Source organism: Helianthus annuus, chromosome 7 (assembly GCF_002127325.2).
Source record: "Helianthus annuus cultivar XRQ/B chromosome 7, HanXRQr2.0-SUNRISE, whole genome shotgun sequence".
In the NCBI taxonomy this organism is placed as follows: domain Eukaryota; kingdom Viridiplantae; phylum Streptophyta; class Magnoliopsida; order Asterales; family Asteraceae; genus Helianthus; species Helianthus annuus.
This window is the reverse complement of record NC_035439.2, coordinates 5,760,399-5,770,440: the sequence shown is the minus strand read 5'-3', so window position 1 is coordinate 5,770,440 and position 10,042 is coordinate 5,760,399. Positions and strand designations below refer to the sequence as shown.

Below are 10,042 nucleotides of genomic sequence, written 5' to 3'. Positions count from 1 at the left end.
CACCCCACATTATTATTGTGTGTGCACCCACAATGATACTGCGATTTGCATGCTTATCTCAGTTCCTCTTAACTCATGTCAAATGGTTCCTCCAACTTGAGTAGCAAACAAAGGGCATCACAAAACATGAGTCAAGAATGTTTAGGGAAATACCACCCTATCAGTCACATAACACAGGTAAGTAATGCATGAATTCATACTGTTGTGCTAAACGGGCAATCACATGCAATATCATATGTAAGTGTTCACTAGTTATGCAGTATAATGAGTATACGAGAGACGAACCTTGCAGTCTGGAGCTGAGTGTCATGGTCGATTTCGGATTTGTTCAGTTATAGTCTGGTTTTATAAAGACGTTTTTAAAACCAAGTTCACTATAACCAGTGGCTCTGATACCAAACTGTCACACCCCCAAAATACCACCTAGGGATTGTCCCTGATAGGCGTGTGACGTACCGACAATGAGCCACTAATTACATTGAACCCATACAAATTTCAAAATAAAGTTCTCAATCATTAATAAAATACCATCAACAAGTTTATACGAAGACAATATATTCAGTGGAAGCAAATAATAAACCAAAGTTAAACTGTTTAAAGCCAAAGTATTGAATCAGGAATTCAATCACATCAATCTCTCCAATCGACCCATGACCACTTCTGCTACTCCAGATAGCAAGTATCCAAATCCATGAAACCTATCGACCTACGAGCATGCAACAAGTGTATCAGACAAAGCTGGTGAGTTCACAGTTTATGAAAAACGTTTGTTACCAAGTGTTTATTCCAGTTCATTAACAAAACAAAAGTAATATTGATAATATCTCGATACTGAACAAGAGGGCTCCTGATGTATGTTTTGCCCGTTCCCCAGTGCTCCTATCAAAACACTGGGCCCGACTGGGTCATTAGTTCACAACCGTCCTCCCCGGTACGGTGTGAGGGTGCCAAACCTAAGTAGCGCTACCAACTAATACCCTGTTACCTCCCCGGTAACAAAAGATGGGACTTAAGAGTGATAGAATGAGAATATTATCCAATATACCAGTTTTACCCAAAAGACTTATCCCTCCCCGGGATACCCACTGACTGTCCCAACCACCGGGACGCATGCTCAAAGTAGTGAACTCACCTTCGGTTTGCTCGGTTAGATTAAATGTCCGTTAAATAGTTGGTCGATCAAGTCCTATTGTGGTTACCAGATTCAGTCAGTTTCTCAATCACAAAACTTACATTGTACTACATATTATGCAAATATCATACACATATCATTATGCCTCTTGGGAATTCATATAAAAATCAATGGCAGTTTAGTAAGCAACATCTAACGAACCATACTCTATAACATATAACACTTTAACGAACAAACGTAAGGCCCATAATTACACAACATCTTTCATAAAACTACCCGGGCCCAACTGATTACGCAGCCCAATAATACCTGTGTGTATGTTGGGCCAGGGGGTATAATCGAAATCATATATTTTTTTTCCATCCCAAAAACATGCGGCCCTACTAGTGTATTCTGGACTAAATCATGCGGTTCAACTAATGGTGCTTGGGCTGCCTAGGCCCATGCCCATCCAAGGTTAACATTCAAGCGGTATGGCCGAAAAAGAACAAGGGGTGTGGCCCAATCACAGATGGATCAGTCCAATAAGGCCAGCAATTCATTTAGCAAATGACAGCCCAACTAATCATGTGTGCAACCGGTCAAGTATTCGGCCCAGATTATGATGTACAACTCAATGAATTTCAGGTTCATTACTTCCAATTAATCGGCCCAACCCCCACTATCTAGTATCCCTTATATTAACAGTGATCCAATTTTGTGTAATCTAGCAATCCAAATTATGTAACAGGATATCCTACTCGCTAGTGAATTGCTAAGGTATAATTATCAACTGAACCGTACCTATGTGACACACAGAAATTGAACGCACAGTTTCGTTAATTCACAAAATCATGATAATCTACACACTCAATCGATCATAATCAACAGGATCCTATAGTTATATGTTCATCCTCGCGTCGGTAGCATACGTCACAGTTTTATCATACGTTATGCTCAAGAACTATCATCTTCACAGTTAACAAATAGCGTTACAACTCTCAACATCATCGCATCATCACTATCACTATCAAACCCGTAACATAACTCATAAACATATAAATATATAACCTAAAACCCTAAGCATCAATTATCATGCAACCATATATAATTCAACAGTTTGTTTATCATGGTTATATAAAACCAAATCACAGTTAACTTGGATAAAGAATCACTAACCAAAGCCTTAATCAATCCAGGTGATGTCTCGAAATGGGTAGGGTATGATTACAGCCGTCGCACAATAGATGGTGGGAAGTAGGGTTTGTATTATCTTGTGCACATGAGGGTTACGTATACTATTGCATATAAGGAGAAGAGGTTTGGGACTATTGTATTTACTAACAAAATGCAAGAGATTGGGCCGAGACTAAGTCCTAGATAATGGCGGCCCAAGGATCTTTCTCTTTGATCGGTTCCGCAGCCCAACAACACCAAACACAACTAATTCAATACATACTGACCCCAAACGTTAACCAAGTTCGTTAAGCAGATTTAATAAGGTCCCAAATGTTAAACAGTCTCACAAGAGCAATGAATGTGAAAAAGAAAGTAATGAGGGATCGGGGTCACGAAACTGAAGAGAATTAACCTTGGAATTTCGGGTTGTCACACCGCCGGAGCCAAAAGATGCTGCTGATATTCCTCCATCAAACCCTGATAATCCCATTGATTTGGAATCAAGCCCTGAGCGCTTAGTGAAGAAGAAAGCAGGGAAAAGAAAACAGTCTGACACTGAAGCTGAAGGTCAGCCTGCGAAGAAGATTCAGAGGAAGAAGATTACTCGAAGAGGCAACTTGGATGCCTTTATTTCGGAACATGTTCTTGGTAAGTTATCTTTTGCTCTCTTCCTTTTACTTCCTTGAAGAAGTGTGATTCATGTACTTGTTTTTTTACAGAAAACCGAATTCTTCTGTTCCTACAGAGACAGCATTTGTGGTTAATGAAGACCTTCCGCCCTCTCCCCCTCGTGCCCCTGTTGCTGAGCAGTTAAAGAATACTGAGATTCCTGAGCGAGAGGCGGGAAATACTACTGGAGCTGAGAATCTTGAGGCTGACAAGCCTGTTGATGTTACTATGGATGCGGAGAAGGTTAATAGCCCAGAGATTGGGGATGGTGCTGGTAACCCACAAGCCCCTAAACTTGCTGCTCGTGATTTGGAGAAGGGGAAGGCTGCAGAAGTATTCCTGCTACAACTTCTCCTTCCAAAGCTTCTGGTTCTATGCCTGAGAACATCGAGAAGGTTATTGTTGAAGACCAAGGCTCGTTCTCTGATGCTGGCAAGAATTCTCCAATCCGCCCAGATGAAACTCTGGGGAATTATTATAAAACTTTCTCGGAAAAAGATGCTTCCGAAATTCATGTCCCTATCTGGAATCTGAAGAATGGTGATACCTTTTCAGATTGGCGCGTGTGCCGGGACTGGCTACAGGGGATCTTTCCGCCTGGAGAAATTAAGTTTCAAGAAGGACGTCTTCATGACCAAACTTATCATGCCTACCTTGAGGAGGTTGCTTCTTATACGTCCACTACGCATCGCATAGTGCGTGAGTGGCACAGTATGCATAAGGAGTGGTCTGCCTTTAAGGTTTCCAAGAAGAAAGTTGCCGATGATGAGAGCCGTGTTACCCAGTTAAGGGCTAAACTGGAAGCTGATCATGCCAAGTTTGAGGCTGATCGAAAAACTGAAGAGTGGTCCGTTGCAGGCTGAAAGAGAAAGGTGGAAGCCAAAGCTGCCCTTCTTTCCGAGGAGCGCAAGAACTGGAAGAGGATTTGTGAAAAAGATAACGCTGAGAAAATGAACCTCCGCAATGTTATCAACAATCTCAAGGCTGATATTGAGAAGTTGAAAAAATAAGATGCGGAAATTGAAAAATTGAAACAGGAAAAAACAGATGCTGAAGCTGCGCGAGATGAAGCGCGCTCTCATAGGGAAAGAAGTGAGCAACGAGAGGTACATACCTGTGCTACCCCTGCCCTTAGAGATAAAGAGATAGAAGAACTTATTGCTTTGTTATCTGATCAGGAACAACTTAAGAAAGATCTGGAGCTTGCGCATACTGAAAAAGCTGAAACATCTCGCCGCTTGACTGAAACTGAGGAAAAACTAGAATATTCCGAAACAGCGTGAGCAACGGCGGAGAGTGAGCTTGATCCTTTGAAAAGCAACATGATATGATTGAAAGAGCGTGGAATCGCATGCGTAAGTTTCACTTTGTTTGTAATCTTTACGAAGATGTTTTAAGCTTTTTTTCCTTATGTTCCTGATTTTATAGGTTGCTGAGTCGGTGCTGAATTCTGAAGAGCTAGATAAAACGGTTGTGCGCTTAGTGGTTGCCACGCAAAATGATGGGTATGCTCAGGGATATGCGAAATGTTCGCACCATGTAATTAATGCCTTGAAGGTTGATTGGGACACTAGTAAATCTCCTACTCATGGTGTTGACACTGGTGCCGCCCTTGCAACTGTGAAAACAGAATTCAACAGTTTGCAGCTTCCTGTCATGGATCTTATAAATGTTGCATTGCAATCCGAAGATCACGTGCGAAACTTAAGGAAATCTTCCCAGATGAAGAAGATGAAGATTTAACATAGATTTCCTCTTGTAGTTGTATGAACAATTATTTTGTAACTTTCTTGGGATGTGTATCCCTTGTTTGTTAATGCGCTGCTGCGCAAGTAACCATTAACAATACACTGTTGTGTAATTTGATAGTTTTTGAAGGCGTGCTGGTGCGCGAAGAATAGTATGATGTGTTTTCTAGTTTACAATATTTTGCATGGGTACAATTACTTTGATTAGGTAAGGCGAATGAAGGTGGTATAAAGCTCATGTGTGAACGTATGGTCTTTGTGTGACGTAATCACTGATCGTTCATGAGACTTGTATTATATTTACCATAATGTTTTTGCGCTTACCAAAAGAAATTACATGAACTTTGTAAGAAAAAACACAAGAATAATAGGAACTTTGTTGTTTATTCCAGGATAAGGCGCAGAGACCATTATAAAGTCTATTAAAATCATTACACGGGACTTAACTTACACTCTATTTCCTACTTAGACTTGATAAACTATAGAGTCTGTTCCGTTCTGCAAGGAGATCATAGAGTTGCTGCTTAATTTTTCACTTTTTTTTCTCGGGCCTTCCTCACCTCGAGTGATTTGTTTTACGTCCTTGCGCACGTTTTGTAATAGGTGAGTGAGCTCACCACTTTTAAGCGCCTTTTCTATCTCGGTGCGCAAGGAGATGCAGTTATTGGTGGTGTGACCATTGTCCTTGTGATAATCACAATACTGACTTGGGTCCGGTCCGCGTTTGTTCTTCATGGGTGGTGGAGGCTTAAACTGATAATCCTCCGTACTTAGAACTTCCGCGGGAGTTTTGTTTAGGGGAGTCCATTGTCTCTCCCTGTTCTCCTGTTTAGCTTCTCTCTGTGCAGCAAGCTTATTCATTGTGGCTCGCGCATCCTCTGATGAATAGTTCCTTGAGCTTGAATCGCGCCAGCCATTCTTAAATTTCTTCCCGCTACATGGGCCCAAATCTGAGGGACGGTTGTGCGGTGGTGGTGGCTTGTTGGTACTGAGATTCTTCTCCGTTTGGGCATAGACCTTAGCCGCCGCCATTAATTTTTCCAAGCTTTTCGGGAGTCCTTCCATTCCAGGCAGGACTTTTATCATATCATCGCACCTGACGGCATATTTAAATTGGGTGCGGATCAGGTGCTCATAAACATCCCCGATTTCGAGTACTTCCTTGTTATAACGAGTAATGAAGTCTTCTAGACTTTCATCATCGTGGCGCCAGATATTCATTACGTCCGTCGTGTCACGGATGGATCGCCTTTGCTGGCTGAAAGTAAACCAGAAACTTCTCCCACAAGTCTACCCATGACGTGATTTTCCCCACAGGCAGGTTGTCAAACCAAATCCTTGTGGCGCCTGTAAGGGTTTGAACGAAAAGGTGGCACCACATCGGTAGGGTCCAGCCTCCCACCAGTCCTGCGCTTGTGAAGACTCGCAGATGATCATCTGGGTCCGTCATTCCGTTGAACTTCCCTACGTTGGATGGGAGCTTCGCTTTCTCTAGTGGAGCCAGAGCAATTTCACTAATAAATTTTGAATTCTCCGCCGCTTCAGCAGGGCGATAGATCAGATCATAATTGTGCTCAGCCTCAGGATTGTAAACTGCTCAGGGTCTACACTTGTTGTAGTTCGGTTGTAACCGACTAAACACACTGGAAATTTCTCCTTCACATTAGGTTCTATCATATTCCCTGGTATGGGTGTCCTGTGACGGACCCATCCTGGTGTGAACTGACTGACAGCGATGAGAGTGAGACTCATCACGATATTCTCTTCGGCGATTTTCTGACTAGGTGTACTCGTATCTTGATGGAGATCTAGAATAAACCTCCGTGTCTTCGTTCTAGACCCGTGATGGTCCATCATGCTGAGAAACGTGTGGAACTGATGGTGCTCGATTTCGGGACATAGGCCTTCGTGATTGAGTTTGGGGAGCATTTTGTGCACAAAACTGTGCATATACAGCATTCAATGCCTCCTGTGATCTGACATACTAGGAGATTGGGGTCTCTCCTGGGGGTAGAATTGAGCTTATAGGGATCTTCGGCTGTACCCCTAGGGTGACCAGCTCGTTTGGATGATTGTTAGTGAACTGTACTTCATTGTCACCCGAGGCTTCTTCTACAATACCCTCAACCTGGGTATTGTTAACGAAATTTGGCCGAGGGCAATTTTGACGATGAGTTGAAGTTTCCTCCATTTATAAATGGAATCAACAGAGTGAATCGAAAACGAGAAAAAACCGATGAAACAGAGAAATCAGTGGGTGCCAATGAAGAAACACTGGATAAATGACCGGAATCAAATAATCCAGGGGGTTAAGTTCTGCATAGAGAGGGTTGGTTTTCTTGCTCTTTTGATTTGATTAGACGTTGAGGATAAACCAGTACTAAAAGCTCTTGTGTCATTGGACGACCTCGGTATCTTACCAACGCTATACTACGCTCACGATGGGTGAACTTGCCCATATGTGTGTTTAGTGTTAGTAAAATATCGTGTTTTATAAATTTAAAACTTGACTAAAGTGTTAAAAAGGGCTAAAAATATACATAAAAATATATTCACACTGGCACACATCACGTTGCAACCAGGGTTCTGTTGCTTTCGCTTCTTTACCCTATTGCTATTCGACTATTGGATGATTTGATTGGCTGGCATGGATGAAACAGGGTTTGCAGCTTACTTATCGCGAATGCGATTGTTGTTCAGGGAAGCGGCCAAACGGTAAACGGCTTCGATATTGTTAAGTTTGGCTGCCTCGATCGTATCGCGTGACGGGTGGTCCATAGGACAACCATTTATGATGTTAAAAGATGTGTTAATCCCGCATTTGATCGCGTAATTATCTTGAATTAGATGACTACAGTTGCTTATGTTTCAGGTGCGTTTTGGAGCTTAAAATGGGAAAAACGCTGCTTCGGATGGAATGGATTGGAATAGGTCAAGCAACGATGGAAAGAAGAAACAAAACAGGAGATCCAAGGGTCCACCGTAATTTATGAAGAAACACTGGATAAATGACCGGAATCAAATAATCCAGGGGGTTAGGTTCTGCATAAAGAGGGTTGGTTTTCTCTCGTTCGGTTCAAAGGAATGGATCTTCTTCTCCGATGAATACTGCAAAACAGAACACCGTTAGTCTCGCCACGGGGAGAAGAGAGGTTCTCTCCGTGACCACACTCCCGCGTGAGAATAAGTATGTGTTTATGAAGAAGAAGAAGTATTAATGAAGTGAGTGTAACACCTTATCGTGTGGTATCAGTTTAGTAAATAATATCCAAGTCTTGAGTATTATTTAAGCGGGAGTGTTTGCTAGGATTTTTATCCCTTTGTGATGGAGAATCGGCGCAAGGACTTATAATTTTCCTTTTGGTGCGCAGGTATTGCCTGCTATCTTCTTTCTCTTTATTCGACCAGTGCGCGGCCGCGCACCGCGCAAGGTCTAAAGAGGGTTAAAACATCGGGGTTGTTGTATGGTCCAAACACTTGAAACGAGGTTTTTGGGACCTTACCCCTTCACCGTGGCTACCGTAAATTACGGTAGCCCCTGAAACTTCCCAATCCCACCGTAACACAGTAGAGAAGTGGTGTAACAGTTTGAAGTCTACCGTAATTTACGGTAGGTACCGTAAATTACGATGGAGGCTGCGAGGAAAAAACGTAACTGCCTCATTAAAACCGTTTTCAAGTGTCTTTTCACATTATTGATGATTGGAGACGTTTCTCTGCACTTTGGGGGCGAATTTTGGCTTTGGATAGTGTTTGTGAACAATTTCTAACATTCCAGTTTATCTTTCAATTCGTATGAACTTTAATCTTGATGTTATGATGATCCACCAAACAATGTCCGGCTAAATTTGTGGTGATCATCTTAGGTGAAGGTTTTTCTAAGACTCTTGTGTGTTTTTCCTTATTTTCTAAAATGATAACTTGGTGTGTTTGCTATGCTTATCATGGTATATGAATATTTGATTGTAGCTTGTTAATTGATGTTTCAATTCTAGTCTAAATCATACATTCTTGGTGTCGTTGACAATCGAGATATCACAGGAAGGGTTAGGGTTGGATATTGATTGATTGATCATCGGGAAACAACCTCACGTTAATATATTCCGAGTACTTGGTTCCCTTTCATCACAACAAATGTTTATGCATGAGTTATGTCTATGTAACTCTTTCTAGTTGGAATTTTGCACAAGTGTTAAAAGAAATCGAAGCCTAAGATGGTCATCTTCTCATAATCTGAATTACAATCCAATCTTGATTAGAAATTAGTTGATAAATTAGTTTTTAAATGAAACAATCCAAACTCTTGATTTTTAATTTCTGCACATTAGATTAATTGTAGTTAATTTGCAAGACTATAGAATCAACACATTTTCCACAAACTCCCTATGTTCGATACCGACTTACCGCTATCTATTATTAGTAATTGGATTAAATTTGCGTGTACCTACCACATCACGTCAAATTTTAGCACAGTTGCCGGGGAGTAGTGCGCAACGTGTGTTAGTTTAATAGTTTTGTTTTGTTATTTTCGGGTTTACGCTGGTTGTGTTTAGTGTGCAGGTACTTCAGGTGTATGCATACTAGGGGCTCTCATAAGTCATCACTGTTATCGTTTGATCCGGAAATTGAAAGAACGTTAAGGCAAAACTGATTTTTGGTACGAGAAAACAGAATTATTGGTTCACCCACTTCACCCATTACACCAAGAAACATCATGCAAGAAACCCAAGTACCACCCACAACGGGTCAAACGACCTCATCATTCATTCCTACTTCCACACAACCTTCACCAAATACCACCACGCCTAATACCACTACCGAACCTACTCCACCCCATGATGTTACACCAACCAACACCACTACATCACCTATTACTACCCAAGTTGAACCCACTCTTACCTTTAGCCCCTCTACCATAATTCCACCATTTTCACACTTCTTTCCCCCAACTACGAGTCAATCATCCTCTAATTATCCAATACCACCAAATTCAACTATTGTTCATGCTACTTCATCATTTAGACCACCGAACCAATCAGGTTTTCAATATTCGTCTCTTCCATTTGGGCAATCTTCGGGTATTCAAGGGGATGGATATGATGATGGTTATGAAGAAGATTTTCGAGGGTATGAAGAAGAAGAAGGCTTTCATTATGGGGGTGATGGAGGATATTTGGGACCTCCAGGAGGAGCGGATCAACAAAGTCAACCGATACAACAATTTCAAGACATGGGTAGATTACCGGTTGGGATACAACATATCAGACCACAAGGGCCACAATTGCAACGCCCTACACCGCTACATCAAGTGCGTCCACAAAATACACAACCTCAA

At 41.7% G+C, this 10,042-nt stretch overlaps 1 protein-coding gene across 1 annotated transcript; it reads right to left on the bottom strand.

The window, feature by feature from the left end:
• Window positions 1-5,172: 5,172 nt before the first annotated feature.
• LOC110866399 lies at window positions 5,173-5,928 on the bottom strand. The gene has a single exon (XM_022115548.1). The coding sequence runs from the start codon at window positions 5,926-5,928 to the stop codon at window positions 5,173-5,175; it is 756 nt and encodes a 251-aa protein (XP_021971240.1).
• Window positions 5,929-10,042: the final 4,114 nt, after the last annotated feature.